Genomic DNA, 24301 nt, shown 5'->3' with positions numbered 1-24301 from the left:
AAAATCAAAAAACCTTTACAAGTGAATGTTGTATTACTTTCTCTATAGGAGCTTTCCTCATCCCATACTTCACTACTCTGGTGTTTGCTGGTATCCCGCTGTTTCTGCTAGAGACATCATTAGGACAGTACACGTCAGTAGGGGGGCTGGGAGTATGGAAATTAATACCCATGATGAAAGGTGAGAAATATTTACATACACTAGCTATTTGGGGAGTTCTTATTAGGGTTTTTCACACTTGAAATACTTAACCCTAGAAAACCGCGGGTAAACTGAATCCTGGGTTATCTTGCTTCATGTTTCACACTGTTCATAATTTACCTTATTTGCATATTTGCTGTGTCAGTGTCATTGATTGGATAAGTGCAGCACATAACCAGTTTACATGAAATCTCTAGCATTGCACATCCTCGTATTGCTACTGTACTATCGAATTTACACTGAATGAATACTTCAGACTATAAAGGAAAGAATTATTTTTTCACTCAAATTGTCATGTTTTCTGTCAGCATTTGACATTTTTCCTCTCAAATGCTGTATACACTCTTTATATACAATTGTGCAGTGTTTCCGTGACTGTACAAAGCACGCAAATATGTACGCCATTGGTTGTCTGTTGCTAAGTGTCTAGCTTTAACATTCTAACACTGCATTTCACACTTTACAAGTTTGACACCACAATGAGGGGTTAACACTGCAAAGGCAGTGCTAACCCTGCTCTGGAGGGGACCTATTATTAACTTTTTCAAAGTCTTGATTTTTTTGGGGGGGTCTACTAGAATAGGCTTTCATGCATGAAAACTCAAAAAACATTTTTTTATGCAGCACCTCTCTTCCCTGTAACACTCTGTATAGTTCTGATTGATCAAATACCAGTGTGTTGTGATTGGTCAACTGTTTCGAGAGTGTTTCAGAAATTTCAGTTTTAGCATGTCAATGGATATGGCAATTTTTATGTATTTGGTACTGACGGACTAGATCTGATGAGAATGCTGTTGCTGCAGAGAAAGTAAGAATATAGCCAATGATAAACAGACAAGCTGCTGTGGGCATTTAAGATATGCTGCAGCATGAATAGGCATATAATCCTGAAGCAGATCTAGGCAGATGGAGCTTGGGGAGGTAGAGTGTTAACAGAGGAACTCTGATAGCGCATGACCAGCTTACAGCAGACACTGAACCAAACTATTTAAATGTTGAAAAAGCAAGCTCATTGGCTGCAGAATCTGCAAAGACCAATCAGCTTTTGCCGTGTTGTAAATAATGTGATTGCTAGCAGATTGCATAGAACCTATCTGCCTGTGCCATCTAGAGTTTCATGACTGAACTAGATTTTTATGTATTAGAAGAAATCCTAAGCCTAATATTCAATTTGCCATTTTTAAATAAATAAAGACACTGGCTGTTGGCAATTATAGGAACGCAAGAACGTGTGGGCTTTCTGGAGGTTTGATTCTCTCAAGTCTCCATTCAATGCACTTCAATATCAAGAACACATCCTGTTACTTTCACGCATTCTTTGTATTTGCGTTCTTTAGTGTTAGAATTGAGCATCAATGGTATACGAGAACACAAAGACTCAAGATCGCATAAGAATGCATACTGAGAAACAGCCACTGGCTAAGTTCTGAATAGCATACTAATCTAATACTAATTCTGCAAACAGAAGGGATATTTAATTTAAAGATAGTGGCTGCTATTGCTATATATATATATATATATATATATATATATATATATATATATATATATATATATATATATATATATCATTTTTTTATTATTTGTGCTTTATCACCTGAGGTTTCAAGCTGCTCTTGTTTCAGGTGTGGGTCTGGCTTCTGTGGTTCTGTCCTTCTGGCTCAACATCTATTACATCATCATCATTGCCTGGGCTCTCTACTACCTCTTCAACTCTTTCAAAGCAGTGAGTGCCTATCAGAAAGCACAAATACACCAATGTGCTTTCTTCTCTCTCTCTCTCTCTCTCTCTCTCTCTCTCTCTCTCTCTCTCTCTCTCTCTCTCTCTCTCTCTCTCTCTCTCTCTCTCTCTGTTCTTGAAAATCCATTCTAAATGCTCCAACATGTTCAGTGAGTCCCCAGTTCATACACTGTATAGGAACCCCTCATTAGTACAAAAAAGTACACATTTAGAATCCTGTTCTATTTATTTGATGGTCGAATATTTGAAGTATAAAATATTATGAATATGGGCCATGCTCAGCATTGCTTGTTGTTTACAGAATGACTGACTGACTGTATTTTGATTTGTCCTACAATATCTCAGCTTTAAAAATGGCTAAGAATGTGGGTTTTGTTTGTTGATAATGTATCCTTTGATCTCTAAATAATTATTTGATCACTTAATTAAATAATGTTAGGCTATCACAATTATTTCTTCATTGCATTCATTGGTCAAATAGGTTTAGTGGTGTTAATTGTCACCATCCGTGTCTTTATCTGCACCAGTGAATTCAGCTACTCTTGTCTTGAATTTTCACAGAATTTCTCAAAGTCTTCTCAGAATTGTTCCTTCTTTCAAGTTCTCTCTTCCTCCCTTTTCTCTATACCTCTCTCCGCCTCCTTGACCCCCTTAAGCTTTTCGTGGCTCTGTCTTTGCTCCTGAGAGTGTTTTAAAGGCTCCACAGAAATAATAACTGCCTCTGTTTTGTGGAAATCGAAGTGCAGTTTCTGCCATGGGAATAAGAGCTTGTCTCTAAAGCAGTGCAGAGGGAATCGGAAACAAAACAGGCCTTTGAATGCATTGTGCTGTGCTTTTTTATTTTCCATTTATTGCTATATATATATATATATATATATATATATATATATATATATATATATATATATATATATATAGCACATTAGAATCCATCCAGCAACATCCAAGAACACCTAAACAAAAACAATGTGGCGATAATAAATTAGAACAACAGCATAGCAATGCCCTTGTAACCACCTTAAACCCTAGAAAAGAAGAACACTTACTTAGCATACTTTTCAAAAGATTATCTTATTGATAATATAGGCTACTTTAAAAGAATATACTTAAGTGTTATTTGCAACTAAATGGAAATGTATTATCTTTTTGCATTGAATACAATTAGCTGAACCAAAAAGTAGGACTTATGTAAATTTTTATATGTAATTTCATAATTACGTCTGGTTTCTTTTAAATACGGTTAAAGTATGATGTCAAATGTCCTGACAAGCATTAATGGGAAACCTTTAGTTTGACATTATTACAAAGTGCACATTTTAAAAATGTACGTAAATATGTTACGAAACATACTGGCATGAATGTGTACTCTTAAAGCCGAAAGTATACTTAGTTGACACACAGCCTTGCAAAATATACTTCTTTTAACTCGAACGCATACACAAGCGTTTGACGCATGCTCAGTTTCAATCTCTCGCCACGAGTTACAACCTATGTAAATACTGCAAAAAAAATTAAATGCGCAACCTGTGTGTACAAAGTACAATCAGTCTGCGTTCAGTACTGTTCTTCGCACTGTACGCTGACCCTCACGTACACGTAAAAAGTGAGGTAGCCTATAAGGTAAGTATATGGGTGTACTCACACTAGGCACGGTTGCCTTGTACCGTGCCCTAGCGCGATTACCCCCCCTCCCCACTCCCCCGCTGGCCTGCACTCACATTGCACTTAACGTACCGGGCCGGAGCACGCTTCATTCACGATGCAACTTTTTGTTTTGAAGAAGACAGGAAGAAAAGCGCTTTCGCTAATAGACTGCCTAATACATTTATCATTTATGCCGCGCTGCGATTTTCACTTGATTGCACTGCACGTATCAGAAGATTATTACTGAGGCAGCTGACTTTGATGGAGGGATTTGCAGCTTTACCCGCAAACTTCAATTCATGTTCATCAATAAGGTTAGAACCAGAACCATTATAAACCTAAATATAATTCAATTAATTGAAAAGTGTATCCAAGTAGTAATAGTTTGGTGTTTGCTATCGTAATGATAGCACACAGCTGTTCCATGCTCCGGCACGGTTAGCGCTCACACTGCATGCGAACCGCGCCCGAGTCCAACTGAACCGCGCTCTGGCCCACCTCTTCCAAGCGGGCCAGGGCCGGCTAATCGAGCCGCGCCCGGGCATGGTTCGGAGCACTCACACTAGTCAAACGAACCGCGCTTTGGTGGTCAAACGCACTCGGGCACGGTTCAAACTGGCTAGTGTGAGTACACCCTAAGTGTTCTTTATTAAGTATAGAGAGTGGTTGAAGCAGCATGAACCAGGCAATGGAAGTAGATGGTGACTTGTTGAGTGGTAATGGTGACTTAGCTGGTGCAGACTCAGAGTGTGGTATCTTGCAGGTGACGGAGTACTCGAAGAGTGAACATCTGTAATCAGGCTGACGGACGGAAGACAGGAGATGAGACAGGATGAGCACAGGTATGTAGAGAGGTAAGGAGTCTGTAGATTCAGCGTGTACTGAGACAAGACCAGACAATGAGTGAATGGTGACTGGGTGAATATATAGTGAGAGTCTCTGTTGAGGTGCAGGTGCAACAAGTCAGTATTCTGGTGATTGTGAACGAGTGGGTGGGTCTTGGTGAGTTGGTGATGATTGTGGCTGTGACGGTGTGGCTGACTCTGTGACAGTACCCCCTCCTCCATGTCCGGCTCAAGACGGCTGCCGGACCTGGCGACGGGGACGGCCATGACCTCGGGGGGCTGGATAGTCTGGATGATCTTCATGAAACTGGGTGAGTAATAACAGATCCAGAACATCGTTTCGGATACCCATGAACGTTCTTCGGGACCTTACCCCTCCAAGTCGATAAGATACTCAAGGTCGTCATGAGTCTAGGATGGTGTGGTTTGTAAACTAGGTCCTCGTCAGCAACTTCTGGAGGAGGAGGTACTTCGTCCATGGTGAGTTCTGTGGGAGAAGGAGAAAGAGGTTCAGTGAAGGGTTTAAGTAAAGAGACGTGAAATGAAGGTGAAATCCGGTAGTGCACTGGAAGGTTGAGTCGGTAGGTGACATTGTTGACCTGCCTCTGCACAGTGAAAGGACCTATGTGGCTGGGACTCAGCTTACAGCAGGGCAGGCGAAGATGGATGTCACAGGTGGAGAGCCACACCTTTTCTCCTGGTTGATATAGGGTGGCTTCAGCTCTTTGGACATCTGCCTAGCGTTGGTGTCTCCACAATCGGTCGACGATGACAAAGATGCAGGTATGATGGTTAGATGGAGGTAGGTCGGTCAAGAAATCAACTCTCAGATGGGACCATGTACGTCGGGGTATCGGCAGGGGTACCAGATTTTCCTCCGGAAGTTACCATGGAGTGTTTGAAATGGCACAGACTGAGCATCCCTTGACATACCGGGAGATCTCCTGGGTCATGTTGGCCACCAGTAGCGATCTTGTAGGAGCGAGAGGGTTCGCTGGCTGCCTGGGTGTCCAGAGCCAGGAGATGTATGTGCTGAGTCCATGAGGGACAGACGGAAGGTGGATGGTACGTATAACCGTCCCTCAGGACCTCCCGGCAGAGCAGGTTCGGTGAGGTTTGCCTGGAGGATTTGATCGTTGAGGGACCACTGGATAGGACTAATCACCATGGCTGGAGGGAGAACAGGTTCAGGAGGATTGGAGTTAGGTTCAGGATGATACAGACGGGATAGAGGATCTGCTTTGCTGTTCTTTTTACAGGGTCAGTAGGTAATGGTGAAGTCAAACCGTGTGAAGAAGAGAGCCCAACGGGCTAATCTAGGATTGAGTCTTTTGGTATCTTGAAAGTACTCCAGGTTCCAGTGATCCGTGATCACTTCGAACAAGAGCAAGCTTGAAGGTGAGCAACTCACGATTTCTGACTTCGTAGTTCTGCTCCGCCGGGGACGGCTTCTTGGAGTAGAAGGCGCATGGATGGAGTCGAGGAGGCTCACCCTGCTGCTGGGACAACACTGCTCCAATCCTGGTAGTGGATGCATCGACTTCTACCAGGAAGGGGAGTTCAGGATTCAGATGGACCAGTATTGGAGTGGTTGTGAAGGCCTCTTTGAGATGTTGGAAGGCTTCGATGGCCAAAGGATTCCAGGACAGAGACTTGGGCCGGTTTCGGAGGAGTGAGGTTAGAGGTGAGCTGAGGAGATTATAATTCTGGAAGAATTGACAGTAAAAGTTGGCGAATCCCAGGAAACATTGGAGTTCCTTAACAGTGACAGTTTGGGGCCAGTTGTGGATGGCATCCACCTTCCTCTGGTCCATTTGGATACCTCGGTGGTCGATGATGTATCCAAAGAACTGAACAGATTGTGTGTGGAACTCGCATTTTTCAAACTCAGGAGTAGATGAGAATATCATCGATATAGACAATAACGAAGTGATGAAGGTACTCCTGGAACACCTCATTCATGTAGCCTTGGAAGACTGAGGGTGAGTTGGACAGGCCATACGGCATCACCTGATATTCGTAGTGTCCTGCCGGGAATGATGAATGCCATCTTCCATTCGTTATCCTCGCAGATCCTAATGAGGTTGTAAGTGGTTCGCAAGTCCAGCTTGGAGAAGATGCGAGCTCCACGGAGCTGTTCCAACGCAGCTGGGACCAGAGGAAGAGGATAGTGATACAGTCTGGGAATTGAGGGTCTGGTAATCGGTGCACGGCCGCAAGCCTCCGTCCTTCTTGGCCCCGAAGAAGAAGCTGGATGCGGCAGGGGATATCGATGGATGGATGAAGCATTGTTTAAGAACCTCCTGAATGTATTCCTCCATGGCCTTCTGTTCCGGGATAGACAGTGGGTAGAACTTACCCTTAGGTGGAGTGTCCCCAGGCAGCAGGTCAATAGCACAGTCCCATGGCCAATGAGGTGGAAGACAGGTTGCCAACCGCTTGCTGAAGACATCCTGGAACTCCCGGTACTCTGGAGGGATTTCAGTGTTACCTTTGGTTTCAGGGCTCTCAACGGAGGTGGAGTTCATTGGCAGATAGGAGGAACTGGTGTTGAGTCATCCAGGGGTGTCCCAGGATGATGTCGGCGGTTGAACCTTTCAGCACCATGAACAAGATTTTCTCCTCATGCAGGCAGCCAACACGGAGCGTGACGGTGGGGGAGAAGTGACAAATATGACCATGACCCAGCGGCTTGCTGAGAATGGTGTGGATGTTTAACTCTTGTGGACATAATTTCCTCTAGAGATTGAGTCTTTGGGGAAGTTGATGCAAGATGAAATTCCCGGCGGAGCCAGAGTTGATGAGTGCTTGTGCTGGAATGAGAAGTTTAGGGCAGTGGTTCTCAACTCTAGTCCTGGGGACCCACTGCTCTGCAGATTTTGTGTCTCTCTTATCTGACACACTCAGTTCAGTTCATGGAGCTCTCTCCTAACGAGCTGATGATCAGAATCAGGTGCCTTAAATAAGGTAGACATACAAAATGTGCAGAGCAGTGGGTCCCCAGGACTGGAGTTGAGAACCATTGGTTTAGGGGTTATAATTTGGACAGGAGTTCAAGTAAGAGGTGCAATTTGAGGCAAAAACTGAACTGATACTCACCGCTGGGTTTGGTGGTCGTATCGGGCAGTTTGTGATTATATGCCCTTCTTCCCCACAATAGAGACAAAGACGGTTGGGTAGCCTTCTTTGTCGCTCCGCGTGGGACAGATGATAGAAATCTACCTGCATGAGTTCTGGTGCTGGAAGGGCGACAGATGGATCAGTGGGCGGAGGATGTGACGCAGGTTGATCCAGAGAGCAGGCGGATAGATGTTGTGAGATGCGAACAGCTTTTTGAATGAAACTTTCCAGGCCGATAGTGTCGTCGTAGGTGACCATCTTGTGACGTACCTCGGATTTAATCCTTGGCGAATAGCGGTGAGTAGAGCCGTTTCATCCCAGCCACTTGATGCTGCCAGCATGCGGAACTGTAGAGATTAAGTGTGGATGGATGAATTACCTTGACGAAGGTTGAATAATTGATCATGAACAGACAAGATGGATGCAGTTTTGCCGAAAACTTCCTTAAAGGGGCTGGTGAAGGTTGTCAGATGGATTGTGCTCAATAGAGAGCTCGCCCAGACGACAGGGAAATCATGAAGGCGATACGTGCCCATTCAGTGGGCAAAAGCTGTGGTTGCATCTCGAAATATAGAGAACACTATAGAAGAAATCCGCTGCAATCCTCCGCCTCACCTGTGAATGTCGCTGGTCGGGCCATGGGACAGTGTTGACGGGTTACTGTCAAAACGTGACAGTTACATAAAGGGATCTTGATGATGTTCCTCGTTCTGTTCAACCGGACTCTGCATTGGTGGTCTGGTCTTCTGTCACGGAACAGAAGGGCACAGACAAGCAGGTAAGTATAAGTGTTCTTTATTAAGTATAGAGTGTGGTTAAAGCAGCGTGAACCAGGCAATGGAAGTAGATGGGGACTTGTTGAGTAGTAATGGTGACTTAGCTGGTGCAGACTCAGAGTGTGGTATCTTGCAGGTAATGGAGAACTCGAAGAGTGAACATCGGTAACCAGGCTGACGGACGGAAGACAGGAGACGAGACGAGATGATCACAGGTATGTAGAGAGGTAAGGAGTCTGTAGATTCAGCGTGTACTGAGAAAAGACCAGACAATGAGTGAATGGTGACTGAATGAATATATAGTGAGAGTCTCTGATGAGGTGCAGGTGCAGCGAGTCAGTATTCTGGTGATTGTGAATGAGTGGGTGGGTCTTGGTGAGTTGGTGATGATTGTGGCTGTGACGGTGTGGGTGACTCTGTGACAACACTTTGGCCTTAAGTGTACGCTTAAGTGGTCTTTTATTTCATTAATATTATATTATCTGCAATTACAGGTTGTTAAATTTTCTGGTAACACTTTATTTTACAGTGTCCTTGTTACACGTGTTACATGTAGTTACTATAGTAATTACTATAAATTGTGCATAATTACATGTAACTAACCCTAACCCTAAACCACACCTTAACCCTAACCCTATAGCAAGTACATGTAGTTAATTTGTATTACTCAGTACTTAAATATATGATTACACCGTAACACAGAAACCTTAAATTAAAGGGTTATACTTTGTTTTAATGCGTCTTTGTTACACTGTAATTATACATTTAAGTACTGAGTAATAATAATGAACTACATGTACTTAATATAGGGTTAGGGTTAGGATTCAGGTTTGGTTTAGGGTTATAGTAGTTAATACTATTGTAACTATATGTACCATATGTAACAATGACACTGTAAAATAAAGTGTTGCCAAATAAAGTGTAACTAACATTATTTTAATTATTGAAGTAAACTACAAGTACATATTCAATACAATTGTCATGTTACGGTGTGGCTTTATAACATGCACGGCACAGGATATTCGAGGGAACAATCTTTGATAACTCAGAAGAACATACAGGAGAAAAAGCAAAACTACTACACTTAAATATTGACAAGACCGAATAATGAATTGAAAGAACTGAGGGCCTAAATACACAGGGAGAGTAATCAACGTAAAACAGAACAGGTGCAGGAACTAATTAACAACCCATGGGAACTGACAATAACTGGGAACTCAGGCAAAACCCAAGAACATAACAGAATATACATGTTACAACATGTTACTTCACCCATTTTAATACTCACTCTCTCTCTCTCTTTAGGAGTTACCATGGCAAACTTGTGATAACCCTTGGAACACTGATCGCTGCTTTTGCAACTACAGTTTGATGGACACCACCAATCTGACCAGTGCCGTCACTGAGTTCTGGGAGTAGGTCAACACATTAGTGATATTAACTCTTTGGTAAAACGTTTAATGAAGTTGTATTTGTAAGTTAACTCTTTCCAGCCATTGATGGAAATTTCTGGCTGTCCGTGTTTTCACTGTTATACGTACTGCATCTCTGGATCAAAACAGAGACAAAAAAGAAGCAGAAACAAACAATATCATATGTAAGCCAATGTATACGTAAAATAACGTATGTTCAGATATTCATACAATAAAATATTCAGGGGGCCATGAAACTTTTGTGAAAATGATCAAAAATAATTGCGGTGGCTGGCAACTTTTTTCAAAAACACTGCTGAGGAAAGAGTTAAAATAATGTTGCACAGATCAAATAGTTATTTTTCTGTCAGAGAATTTTATTTTTATGGCTAAGTGGTTCGCACATGTGCTTGGGTGTGTGTAGAGAGTTCGTATCTGTCTTTTTCTGATTCCATCGAGAATAATTTCCTTGTTTTGTTATCATGTACTTGACCTAAACCTGTATGACTTTCATCTGTGTAACACAATAGTTGGAATACTGTTCAAACTCCTCCTTTCTACATTATGAATACGTCTTGACATACTCCGCCACACTCATAATCTCATGTTCGGTCTTGTAATGAAATTTTGGAATCATTGACATCAAACCCTGACGTGTATGTTTGAATGTGCGTATATCTTTCTTTCCTGTTCAAAACCTTGACCAAAAAAAGCATAATCATGTTTAATGAGAGGCTAACTAACAGATATGTGTTTACTCTATAGGAAAAACATGCATCAGTTAACAAATGGTTTGGATGAACCAGGGGAATTGCGCTGGCCATTGGTTGGAACTTTGGCGTTGTCTTGGATTCTTGTCTATTTCTCAATCTGGAAAGGCGTGGAGTGGACAGGGAAGGTGATATTCTTTCTATTCCTCACACAACAACCCAGAATATTGTATTTCCTACCTCTTACCAATCCTCACCCACTTTGTGTATACTTGCCTTCTCTTTCATCACATTTATTCACACGCTTGCTTTTAGTCTCGCCCTGTTCTTCCATTTCAGGGAAATCCCATGGGAAAGCTTAATTGATCAGAGGTTTTGAGATCTTTTCAGAACCGTTTTTTTTTCCTCAGGAAAAAGAAGGAAATTCATTACTTTCTAGATACAAGATGTCTTTATTTTGCATATTGTACATTCTTGTTGCATTTTGTAACATAAGTGTTGCAGAAATTGCACACTTTAAGCACTATGATGAGTAGCCGACGGACATGTCTTGACATTAAATGGTAAGCAGTTTTAATTATTATTATTTCTTTTTCCTGGAGAGAAGGGGAAATTGCTCTCTTTATCTGCCCTTTCTATGAGGATAATTGCATTTTAATGTGATCTCTGCTCTGGGGAAGAAAAAATACATTTTCCAGCAGTCTATAACCTTGATGGACATCACTAATTAAGGACAATCATTATCCTACACAGCAAAAACATGTTCCTATCTATCATCAAACAGAAGCCAGCGAAAGCATCACACTAACAAGTTAATAATGTTGTCCTCTACACCTAATTTAAAATGATTCACTTTAGATAACTCTCTCTCTTCATTTATCTCTCGTTCCTCCTTAGGTGGTGTATTTCTCAGCCACATATCCCTACTTCATGCTCTTTATTCTGTTCTTCCGTGGAGTCACTCTCCCTGGGGCGATAGATGGCGTTCGCTTTTATATCACCCCAGACTTCAACAAGCTTTTAAAATCTGAGGTAAAATTTTAAATCCAGAAATTTATTTTATATTTTGAATGATATTTGATGTATTTAAATATGCATTCTTGAATTTGACTTAAAACATATGTACATCATTTTAGAACATTCATGTTTCAAAGTGCTGGGGAATAACTGACTTCACAGGACTATGTTCTTGTCTGTATTCATGGATATTCATGGAAATTCAAATTTTTTCATTAATGATAGACACTAAATTGTACAACATGGACATTAAGGTTATCTAAAACATAAACCCCTTTGCGTTTTTACATCGTTGTGGAAAAGACTTTTGAGTACTATGATAAAAGTAACTATCATGGAAATTATATGAAAAAAAAGAGTTGTGTATATAAAATTATATTGTATATTTAAAAGTATAATACCTAAGTGTGAACTGAAAGTAATGTTAATTGCAATTAAATGAAAATATATTCTAGTTTACATTGATATTAAAAGCAATTACTTGAACTTTAGATATAATTATGTCTTTGAAATATAGCTAAATATACTGTTCTGCCGAATGTACTGACACGCATTTATGGTATACTGAAATATACAGTAATGTCATTACTATTGAACTTGTATATTATGTATTTAAATATTTTTGTAGTTACATTTGTAATGATAAAGTTGCAATTTGGTACATTTAAAATATATTAACTTTAAATGTAATATTGTTTAACACACTGTTAAAGTACTTTACGTGAGCTTTAGTATGTTTAGTATGTTCAACATATCAAAATAAGTTAACTTTTGTTAAAGCACAACACAAAATTGTTAAAATACAGTTATTTAAAATGTGATAAGCATCTTAACATTATAACAAACGTGAACTTTTAAAATTTTAGTGTGCAAGGAAACATATCCATGAAACTGTGCCCTCTTTAAATTGTTTTTATTTGATTAATAGTATATTATCTGCAAGTAAATTTTTTTACTTAAATCTACGATGTTACAAGTACATATGCAATATTCAATAGATCCTGAGCCAATAACCACATGTGATCGAATGAATATATTTCTAAACTATTAGATAGACTATTAAAGCTTGTACTTCATTATCAGATGATATGGATCTAGTGTTTGAGAATGTATTTGTTTTGGTTATCAATAGTATATACATCTTATTATTTTTTATTTGTAACTACTGTTTCAATTATAAAGTGTGGGTGTAATGAAGGTAATCAGCCTTTTTTTGTTGTATTTCTAGTTTAATTCAATGATGTTTTAAACTGTATAACACATAATTACTGTTAACATTTTAATGGTATTTAAGACATTTGACACATGAGTAAGTGAGCAAAACCTAAATGTTTTAACTGACAATCTACTAAGCCCCCCTTAAAAATATTACTGACTGTTGATGTCCGTACATTTTACAGACAAGCTTTTTTCTATGTCCATGGAGGATGCAATTTTAGAGAAAGTTTATTGAAAGCTTTAGTATTTTACAGAAATTATTAAAAATTAGGGTATACTCAATTATTCCTGTTCTCTCTTACCGTGTAACTTTTCAAGCTACATTTTAAGAATAGCTTAAGTAGTATACAATCTGCTGGTTTGCTAAATCATTAGAAAAGGCATGTTACTAACAAAAATTGTAATATGCAATGGCAGTTCTGATACTATAAATATTTCTCATTTTGCATTTTCTTCTCAGGTGTGGTTGGATGCAGCCACTCAGATCTTCTTCTCTTATGGTCTGGGTTTAGGTTCTCTCATTGCTCTGGGCAGTTACAACCCCTACAACAATAATGTTTACAAGTAAGAACTACCAGTATATGTCCAAATGTGCAAATATTATGTACATATGGTGTAATGCAATCTGATTTTTATGAAATTCTATTCAGTTTATGCTGTACCATTGTTTCTCTTTTGATTCAGTTGACCTGATTCTTGTTCCATCTATAGAGATTCTATCATTGTGTGCTGTATAAACTCATGCACCAGTATGTTTGCGGGGATCGTCATATTTTCCATTGTGGGCTTTATGTCGCACATCACAAAGAGACCCATTGAAGAACTGGCTGCTTCAGGTCATTATGTCTTTTATACATTTACAAATTCCATTATTGCAGACCCTTGTGAAAAACAAGTACACTTCAGCATACTTTTAAAAAGAGTAGTTATTACAAAAAAATTAATAAATTAATTAAAGTGAAACTTTAAAAGAATACACTTAAATGGCTATATTTAAGATTTTTTTTCAGGTACATTTATAATCAATGCAATTATCTAAACTTCACAGTGATTTTCTTTTTACATATATACAGTATATGTAATTTCCAAATTCCATTGTATTTGAAATAGAATGAGAAAAATGTATGGTAAATTAAAATGTACTTGTCATTTCTATCGAAACATGTATGTTATATGTTTAAATTTGTAATTACACATTTGTAATGATGAATTTCTAAGTTGAAGTTTAGTTCGTTTAAAATACATTATATTGCCACAAGTATTGGGACACCCCTCCAAATCATTAAATTCAGGTGTTCCAATCACTTCCATGGGAGGACCTAGGCATGTGGACTGCTTCTACAAACATATGCGAAAGAATGGGTCGCTCTCAGGAGCTCAGTGAATTCAAGTGTGGTACCGTGATAGGTTTCCACCTGTGCAATAAATCCATTCATGAAATTTCCTCACTACGAAATATTCCACGGTCAACTGTTAGTGGTATTATAACAAAATGGAAGTAATTGGGAACAACAGCAACTCAGCCACAAAGTGGTAGGCCACATAAATCACAAATGTGCTTCTTGAAGAATGGTCAAAAATTCCCATAAAAAACACTCCTGAACCTTGTGGAAAGCCTTCCCAGAAGACTTGAAGCTGTTATAGCTGCAAAGTGCGGGCCAACTCCATATTAAACCCTACGGATTAAGAATGGGATGTCATTAAAGTCCATGTGCATGTAAAGGCAGGCTCCCCAAAACTTTTGACAAAAAGTGTTTATTAACTTTAAATGTAAAATCAAATAACACACTGCAGTTAAAATTATAATCAAGTACTTTACATGTGGTTTAGTATGTTATTCACATCAAAATAGGTACTACTTTGAAGCACAACAGATTATTAAAACAAAATTATTTAAAATATACTTTAAAGTTAAACTTTTAATGTTACATTTTTACAAAGTGCACGTTTTAAACTTTTTGTTGTGTACATAAGTGTGTTAACAAATGGTCATGAAAGTGTATTCCCTTAATGCGGCCTCTATTTTTGTGTACTCTATAATTGCCTTGTTTTGTTTTAGTCATAGTTTTCATTGTCTCTGTTTTGCCTTAGTTCTAGTCATTCATTAGTTGCCATGCTTCCTGATTAGTGCATCACCTGTTCCCACTTCGGTTAATCGTTATCCTCTGTGTATTAAAGCCTTCAGTCTTCCTCAGTTCATGTTCTCGTGTCTTGTGTTCATGAATTGTGTTGTATTGCCTGAGTTCTCTTCGTGTTTATTAAGAGCTATATTTCATTCTGCATAACACATCTTCCTTTGGATCTATTGGCAAATTCCAATCAGAAGTGAGAATCCCTATGCCCTACTCACTCCAAAGGGCAGAATATGACCATAAATGATTAAATTACTTCCTTGAAGTGACCATTGCATATTCCCTTCGCTAATGGACTTGTGGAAGAGCCCCAAGTGAAGAGATTCAGTTGTTCACTTTCGTTTTGAATACGCCTACAAATGGCATCCCCTTCTTGAAGTGCCCTTCAAGGTTGAAAAAATGCAGTTTGGAATTCGTCCTATACACAAGCTTCGCCTGAAAGAACACAAGACTGCAGGAAAGGATTGAAACTAAGAACAATTTAAATTGATATCCCTGCAGTCCATCTACTCCGGCTGGAGGAGGGGGATCGCTCCCTTGTGTGATCTTAATCTGGGTGCTTTGTTGAAGACAACGCCAGCCCCACTCCAGACTCAGACCCTAGCCAGCCATCAGCCATGCCTGCCGCGGAAATGCCAGAACCCACCACTGACTTAGAGCCCGCGCCTGCTATGAAAACTGAGCCTCAGCGATTGCCAGAGGTTGATTTCATCCTAGAGCCAGAGCCCAACATGTCTGTCAATGTGTGTGAGTCGACAACAGCATCCATCTCAGAGGGCATAATAGTGGAGTTCGAGGGGATGAATTGGAGCCCCGTCCACACTCTCTCGCTGAGGTACATACGCAGAGCTAGGTTACTGAAGAATTGGTATATTATGGACTGGATGAGGAAGTGCATGCTCCATTCAGCCCCTTGGCTCCTCTAGTGCAGCTCCTCTGCTGCACGGATCCACTTGGTGCTTCCCAGTCATCAGCTCCGCCTAGTTTCATGGATACCTCAGCTCTGCCTTCAAGACCCGGACTCCACCTCCCTCAGGCTCCTCTGGGCTCTCTCGTCCCTCTGGCTCCACCTTGCGCTATCGTTACTCTGGCTCTGCCTCTGCCTCAGACTTCCGAGTCAGCATCTGTGCCTCAACCCTCCACCCCTCTGGCTCTGCCAGGCTCCTCCTTCCCTCCGGTTTCGCCATGGTCCTCACTCCCACCATCTTCACCCCAGTCCACCCTCCCATGTGGCCCTCCATGCCTTCGGCATCCCCCTGGGTCTTTGGCTCTGCCTGGGTCTCCACCTCCACCGGCTCCACCTCAGTCAGTCATCTCGCTGGCTCCACTTGGTCTCTCCACCATGGCTCCTCCCTCCATCTGTGGACCTTCATGTCTATGCTCTGGGTCATCAATCTGCTCCTCTCGTCTCTGCTCTGGTTCCTTCTGTCTCCGTCCTGACTCTTCCTACCTTCATCACTTCCCTGGTTCCTCTGGTCATCGTATCCTTGGTGTCTTCCTCTGCCTACGCCTCGTCGGCCTCCAACAGCCCTGCCCGATCCTTTGGATCTACATACAAGCAAACCCAGACAATTATACATATATTTCATTATGTAATATTTCATTAATATATTATCTGCAAGTACAGGTTTTTTTGAAAATATCCCTTGAAGTACAATACAAGTGCACATACAATTATTTTTCTTTTTTTCAATGTCAGGTCCTGGTTTGGCATTTCTGGCCTATCCGCAAGCAGTCACACAGCTTCCCATGTCTTCACTCTGGTCTATTCTATTCTTCTCAATGCTCATGATGTTAGGATTGGACAGTCAGGTACCACACACACACACACACACACACACACAAATATATATATATATATATATATTAGATTAATCTATTTGATGAAACATATTATACAATCATTTCTTAGTTAACATTAGCCACTTAGACACTTTAAGGTGTAAGGTGCTTAAGGTGTACTGAACCCACAATACTCCTCTAATGAGCAACACACCATTATTCTTCTATAGATTTCAGAGTAATCATTAAAATAAACAATTTATAAATAATTTATGTGGTGTTACTTTAGTTTTGTTGTGTTAGGTGTGTGAAAGTTATGCCACAAAAGATCACAAGACAATTCAGCACATATAAATGTGCCTCTTCACATAGCCATTTTAGCTACATTGTTAGAGAACATTTAGAAACGTAAAACAGCATTTTTTTCATGTTTACTTTCTATTAATAATAAGTAGCTCCATGTATACTGTAACACCATAGACATTAACTCTTTGAAACTTAAAACAAACTTAAACAATTTAATCATATAAATGGCTTGCTTGAAAATAATAATGAATAAATAATAATTATTTAGTTTTAGAGTTAATTTGGCCAAAATGTTTATGTATTTACTTACTTAAAAAAGTAAAAGTTTAAAGTTACCCCAAAAGTTTTGCTGCAAAAATTCAGTCTATAAGGTATACATGTTTCTATTTCCTTGTTCTAAAGCGGCTAACTACTAAAAAAAATGCTAATAATTTAATATATTATGTATATGGAATGTGTGAAGTGGAATTGCTCAAACATGGTTTCCAATACTGTTTATAAAATTGTCTTATAATCAACTGTCAAACCATCATTAAAGCATTGTTTCGGTGCATGACATGAGTTTAATAATGTGTCCATGCACACTTGTCTTTGACAGTTTTGTACAGTGGAAGGCTTCATAACTGCTTTAATGGATGAATATCCCACAGTACTGAGGAAGAGAAAGAAACTATTCATCCTCATTGTCTGCATTATATCCTTTATCATCGGCTTCTCCAACATCACCCAGGTAAAGATAAATGTGTGAAAACTTCTCTGTTTTATTACTGTTTTATAGCTGACTGTTCTTTTCAACGTTAGACAGCATGTTATGATCTTATAGTAATGTGTGTTCTTTTTTTAGGGCGGCTTATACGTGTTCAAATTGTTTGACTACTACTCGGCCAGTGGAATGTGTCTTCTGTTCTTGGTCTTCTTTGAGACAATCTCCATTTCTTGGTTTTACGGTACATCTCCTAATATAATTTTTTTTAGACATATACATAGTTTTTAGTTTGACTAATATATATTTGATGTGAATGTGATGGAAAGTTTCTTAAAAATGATCAGTTCAAGCTAATGTCTGTGCAATTATGATAAAGGAATATTCTGGGTTAAATACAGTTTAACTCAAGGTGCAGTCACATTCACCGTTGTTTGGTGAATTTTCACAGGCACTTCAATTGCGTTTGGGAATTTCACAGCAGGACGAAAGATTTCCTCATGTAGATTTTGCAATGGGTTCAAGTTGGTCATGCAGATTTGTTGGTCATGCACGTTGACCCAGAAAGCTGCTTGATTTTGAAAATGTCTTCTGTGTGAGCAGTGCTTCATACATCATTGCACTATTGACAATAGACAATGGACCTTTTTTGCTCGCAAAATTTCACCAAAATTCTGCTAATTTGACCACACTTTCAGTTCTGAAGTATACAATATGTGTACAATAATTGTTAAAATGTTCTGTATTTTGATGTATTGTTTTTTTATTGCAAGTGCATTATTGTAAATACTGTGTTTATATTATAAACTTAAGATACAAGGCAAAATTACAGTACCTAAGGACAGGAGGGAGCCATATATGAAAGTTAATAGGCTAGGTTCCTGTACCCTTGTATGCATGTGTATATATATATATATATATATATATATATATATATATATATATATATATATATATATATATATATATATATATATATATATATATATATATATATATATATATATATATATATATATATATATATATGCATCTCTTCTCTCTCTTTAGGCGCAGAGAAATTTTATAAGAATATTGAAGAAATGATTGGTTATCGGCCTTGTGGCTTTTGGAAACAATGCTGGATTTACTTTACTCCAATAATTTGTTTGGTAAGTACTTCACTTTCAACTTGCAACATCTCTGATATGTTTTCAAGACAGAGTTTAAAGACAGGGTTGCAATTGAAAGATGCAACTGTGGGTGTGTTCACACTTTTGGTTCTCTTGGTTCATTTGGTCTGGACCCAAAAAAAACTAAATAGTACATTTAGTCCTGGTTCGCTTAGTGTTTTAACACTGAACCTAAAGATACAAAAAAAGGCTTTTAAGATGTATATTTTGCGACGGAACTTGACAAACATCCAAAAATAATGTTGTGTGCTGGGTTAAATATTGCACGCTGTATGTGCGTACATGTAGCTGACAACTTGTGAAGAGCTTATAAAATATGTAAAAGAGTCAAAGCAGCGGCAGGACACACACAAACAAAGATCTGCTGCAAGGAGACGCGGTTTTACCGAACTGTGATTGGCAACATTGTGACTATGATGACAAAAAACAAGTATGCTTGAGCATTCGGTCCTTTAGGGTCGCTTCTTGTGACATCATGTCCTGTTTTTGGATCAATTACATGTCTTTTGTCCATGTTGCGTTCATATTTCAGTCAAATAGCACCAGAGTTTGTTTGGAAGTGGACCGAGACCTATCTTTGTTTGGTGCGCTCCAGGGTTTGGATGGCAGCGTTCACACTTATTTAAATGAACAGAGCAATCGCACCAGAGTTCATTTTAATCTAACCAAACATTCCAAGTGTGAACACACCCTTTGATTTAAATCACTTTTATCCTTTCATTCAACTGTATGATGAATGAAGTAAGTGTTATCCAGTTAAACATTAATTTCCTAAATGAACTGAGGATTGATTTGACTTCTGTTTCCTGTAGAGTGTTTTCACATTCAGTGCCATAGAAATGACTCCTCTGACATTAGGGAAGTATGTGTACCCGGTTTGGGGTCAGGGCATCGGCTGGCTAATGTCCCTTTCCTCCATGATTCTTATTCCCGGATATGTCATCTATATGTTCTTCACTACCAAAGGCAGCATCCGACAGGCAAGACCTCTGATGGATTTAGTGCACTCTCAGATTAAAATTTGTAAAATGTGTACCTTTTGGGGTATAACAGCCTGTCACTGGGGCAGTACCCATAAAGGGACATCTTTGTACCTTATTTAGCCATAAAAGTTAATTGTAGTGCCTCAAGGCTACATACAGAATTACTACTCTGAGGTACTAAGTCACCTTTTAGAGGTTGACAAGGTACAAAGTTGTCATTTTAAGGGTACTGCCCCAGTAACAAACTGCTGTACCACTTAAGGTATATTTTTTTAAACAACTTTTATGACTTTGTTTCTGGTCTAACAATTTTTTACATTTTGTCACATTCTTTGCCAATAGCTTTCAAATGTATACTTTTTTCCCTAAAAACACCCTTTCTTCCCAACTTCCTTCTGAATTCAAAACATCCTTCCTTTCGATCTCACAAATTTCCTTCCATTCAAACAGGCAAACAACTTCTGAACTTCCAAATGTACTTTCTTTCTCATAAACTCCATTCCCTACTTCCTTCAAAACAACAGCAATATAGCAACAATACTTACTGTAAAAAAAATGCATCCTTCCTTCTAAACTTCTTCCTTCTGTTCTTCCTTTCTTCCGAATAAACTTGCAGTCAAACAGTTGAAAGTCCTTTCCTTTCAAAGTTGCAGAGTTTCTGACTTCTTTCCTTCTAAACTTCCAAACAAACTTCCGAACTTCCTAAAATACTCCCAAATGAACTTCCTTTCAACTAAAATTCTTTCCTTTCTTCTTTCCTTCTTCCTCCTGAACAAACTTGCAAATAAAACTTACTTCACTCTGAATTTGTTTTCAAACTTACATACTTCCTTCCTTCAAAGTTTAAAATGTACTTCCTTCTAAGTTTTCTTTCTTCCTTCCTACAATTTTTCTATTTTTTTAAAGTACAATAATTGGTTATTCATTTGTTATTGCTTTTCCCTCTCAGCGCTGGCACAAGATGACCAAACCCAAAGAGCTCACAATCTCGGATGCCAATGATCTCACACAACAATCCTCACAGACAGGAAGTATGGATGAAGCTTCAGTCTGACATAATTTCCTCTTTCCTGTACAATAGCCATTAAACCTATGGCAGAATATCTATTCCTCCATTCCATTCTTTTATTTTTTTTCTGTTGGAGAATCTACAACAGATTGAAGCGAACTACGCACATGTTCATCATTTTTTTCTTCCATTTCTTTCTCTACATCCCTCTCTGATGTTGCATCAAGTAATATGAAGGGGCTGCTGTCTGTCTTCAGCGGAGAAAGCAATTTAAGTGACTATCAGTATAAAGCTAGAAATAATCCAGGCAGTTGGCCATTGGAAGGCCTATGTAACTGTTGCATTCCTGTGTTATATACAATTTATCTCTGTATTTACCTCAAGTTGGAGAATGAATACATGTGTTTAGGGCTCTGTTTCTCTCGGTTTCAGCATATATGGTAGCATTATAGTGGTTCATTTTGAAGGCCATGCATGATTATTCTTGTCACAATATTTTGGACTAAATTAACTAGAGGAAATCCATTTGTATTTTTGAAAGAACTGTAATGACAGAATGAAATTGCTAGGTAGTTGACACATAACACATGTATACTAACTTTGTTTATCAACATTAAGGTTTAAGGTTAAAATTTACAACCCCAAATCAGAAAAAGTTGGGACAGCATGGAAAACGAAGTGATTTCTAAATTTACTTTAACTTGTATTTCATTGCAGACAATATGAACACAAAATATTTAATGTTTTGTCCGGTCAACTTCATGTCATTTGTAAATATGCATCCTTTCCTGTCATTCAGATCTGCAACACATTTCAAAATAAGTTGGGACAGGAGCAATTTAGGGCTAGTAATGAGGTAAAATGGTTAAATAATGATGTGATTTGAAACAGGTGATGTCAACAGGTGATTGTAATTATGATTTGGTACAAAAGCAGCATCCAAGAAAGGTCTAATCCTTTAGGAGCAAAGATGGGCCGAGGATCGCCAGTTTGCCAACAAATACATGAGAAAATTATTGAAATGTTTAAAAACAATGTTCCTCAAAGAAAGATAGGAAGAGATTTGGATATTTCACATTCAACAGTGCATAACATAATTAAAAGATTCAAGGAATCTGGAGGAATTTCAGTGCGTAAAGGACAAGGGCGCAAGCCTAAGCTGAACAACCGTGATCTCCGATCCCTCAGGCGGCACTGCATCAAGAATCGTCATTCATCTATAAGCGATATCACCACATGGGCTCAGGACTACTTTGGCAAACCTTTGTCAAGTACCACAATACGTAGTTACATCCACAAATGCCAGTTAAAACTGTACTGTGCCAAAAGGAAGCCCTATGTTAACAGTGTTCAGAAGCGCCGTCGACTTCTCTGGGCTCGGAGGCATCTGGGATGGACCATCACACAGTGGAAACGTGTACTGTGGTCAGATGAATCAGTATTTGAGGTATTTTTTGGGAGGAATGGATGCCGTGTGCTCCGGACCAAAGAAGAAAAGGATCATCCAGACTGTTACCAGCAACAAGTCCAAAAGCCAGGGTCAGTCATGGTATGGGGTTGTGTCAGTGCCCTTTTCCAGGGACGTCCATGCATATTTCAACAAGACAATGCAAAACCACATTCTGCACACATTACAAAGTCCTGGCTGCGCAGGAAGAGGGTACGGGTACTTGACTGTTTCTGCCTGCAGTCCCGACCTGTCTCCAATAGAGAATGTGTGGCGCATTTTGAAGCACAAAATGCGACAACGAAGACCACGTACTGTTGCCCACCTTAAGACTTGTTTGCAGGAAGAATGGGACAAAATTACATTTGAAACATTTCATCACTTGGTGTCTTCAGTCCCTAAACGTCTTTTAAGTGTTGTGAAAAGGAATGGCAACATTACAAAGTGGTAAATGCTTTACTGTCCCAACTTTTTTTTAAATGTGTTGCAGGTCTGAATGACAGGAAAGGATGCATATTTACAAATGACATGAAGTTGACCAGACAAAACATGAAATATTTTGTGTTCATATTGTCTGCAATGAAATACAAGTCAAAGTAAATTTAGAAATCACTTCTTTTTTTTTTTTTTTTGCGTTTTCCATACTGTCCCAACTTTTTCTGATTTGAGGTTGTATATGAATGTATAAGGGAGAGTGTATGTCTTAGGTCCCGTAACTGTCCACCATTTATTTTTTACAATTTTTAAAAACCTTTTGCTTTTACAAGCTCATTTTAATTGGCCTTGCAGTGTGCCAAATTTTGCAGTACAACTAGTCCCTCAATTAATATGAGGTGACGAAAGCTGCATGAATAATAATTAGAAAAGAATTAGCAAACTTTTGTATAAAACAAAGTGGAAATCAATTACTTGACGGTTAATTAATTAGCTTGAAAACTTAACTCAAAAAAGGTGTACATTTGAGTTTTGTTTGCAATGTAGGGATTTTTTTCATGTAAAAGAGTAATTTTCTCATCAGATTTATTATTAAAACTGCTCCTTCAACAAGGTTTCACGTGATAAAATGTATTTTCTGTGAAACTTGAAGACTTTCTGGGTTTTGCACAGTTGTGGGATGGAAATATTGTTTTAATCAAATGAAAAACTAAAAGATGGTGTAAACCAATAATTGTTTTCCTTTTGTTACATTAAAGTGAAGTTTACCATTTACATTACAGCATTCCTGTTAAAGTGACTAAGTGATGCTAATGAACATACTAAATATAATTATTTTCAGAGAATGCTTGTAAATACATTATAGTATTATTACTATTGTAATTAATTGTATTTACATACAATATGTGTAAAATGAACACTGCAATAGACAATATGTTAGAGCAGACAAGATGTTTTATTTGAAATCATGAAAACAAGGCTATGAGAATCCTATCCATTTAACTGTCAATCATTTAGGGTACATTTACACGACAACGATAAAACGGAAACGTGTACAGGCAACAATGTAAAAACGATCCCTGTTCACACAGATCCACGAAAACAACAAAAAACACTGTATTTGTCATGTGTAACGGAAGCAAGCTAGTAAGAGCTGTGCGTGTAAACCTCACTTACCAGGCCTCAGGAGGTGCACTAGCCACTGACACTAGAGACTGCGGCCCTCAGCATCCTTGTTAGTGCCCGCCTCCCATGTCGGAGACACTGGTTTGAATCCCACTCGTGGGTCGAGAAAGACTGGTATCATTTGGTGCCGTGATCCGGATGGGAGTTGTAGGTTTAGGTGGGTGAGTGTTACAGAAGCAAGCTAGTAAGAGCTGTGCATGTAAACCTCACTCCCCTTGCCTCAAGAGGTGCACCAGCAACTGATGCTAAAGACTGCGGTCCTTAGCGTCCTTGTAAGCGTGCCCGCCTCCCATTCGAATCCCGCTCGAAATGGGTCGTGTAGGACTGTCTACACATGCCAGGCTAGTAGATGGGAATGTCACTTTGGAAAGAAACACTACGCGCCTATACTGAGCACGTAATTCGCATGCATATGATGTCACTGTTTTCACAAATTCATGTTTTTCTTGTTTACATGGAGACG

General features: G+C 39.0%; 1 protein-coding gene across 1 annotated transcript in view; it reads left to right on the top strand.

Moving 5' to 3' along the window:
- The window catches only part of slc6a1l (solute carrier family 6 member 1, like), a 30557-nt gene extending 7132 nt beyond the window's left edge, over window positions 1-23425 (top strand). Inside the window, exons 3-16 of the mRNA XM_079817216.1 lie at window positions 49-180; window positions 1827-1927; window positions 9633-9742; window positions 10505-10637; window positions 11347-11481; window positions 13145-13248; window positions 13396-13520; window positions 16516-16628; window positions 17503-17634; window positions 17749-17851; window positions 18658-18758; window positions 19592-19759; window positions 20712-20793; window positions 20999-23425. Coding sequence (XP_079673342.1) covers window positions 49-180; window positions 1827-1927; window positions 9633-9742; window positions 10505-10637; window positions 11347-11481; window positions 13145-13248; window positions 13396-13520; window positions 16516-16628; window positions 17503-17634; window positions 17749-17851; window positions 18658-18758; window positions 19592-19759; window positions 20712-20793; window positions 20999-21006 — 1547 coding nt within the window. The 3' untranslated portion in view covers window positions 21007-23425. The remainder of the gene's footprint in view (window positions 1-48; window positions 181-1826; window positions 1928-9632; window positions 9743-10504; window positions 10638-11346; window positions 11482-13144; window positions 13249-13395; window positions 13521-16515; window positions 16629-17502; window positions 17635-17748; window positions 17852-18657; window positions 18759-19591; window positions 19760-20711; window positions 20794-20998) is intronic.
- The last annotated feature ends 876 nt before the right edge of the window (window positions 23426-24301 follow it).

This window comes from Gobio gobio (assembly GCF_949357685.1).
Source record: "Gobio gobio genome assembly, chromosome: 5".
Lineage (NCBI taxonomy): Eukaryota > Metazoa > Chordata > Actinopteri > Cypriniformes > Gobionidae > Gobio > Gobio gobio.
The sequence above is the reverse complement of the archived record's forward strand: the minus strand, read 5'-3'. Positions and strand labels throughout refer to the sequence as shown.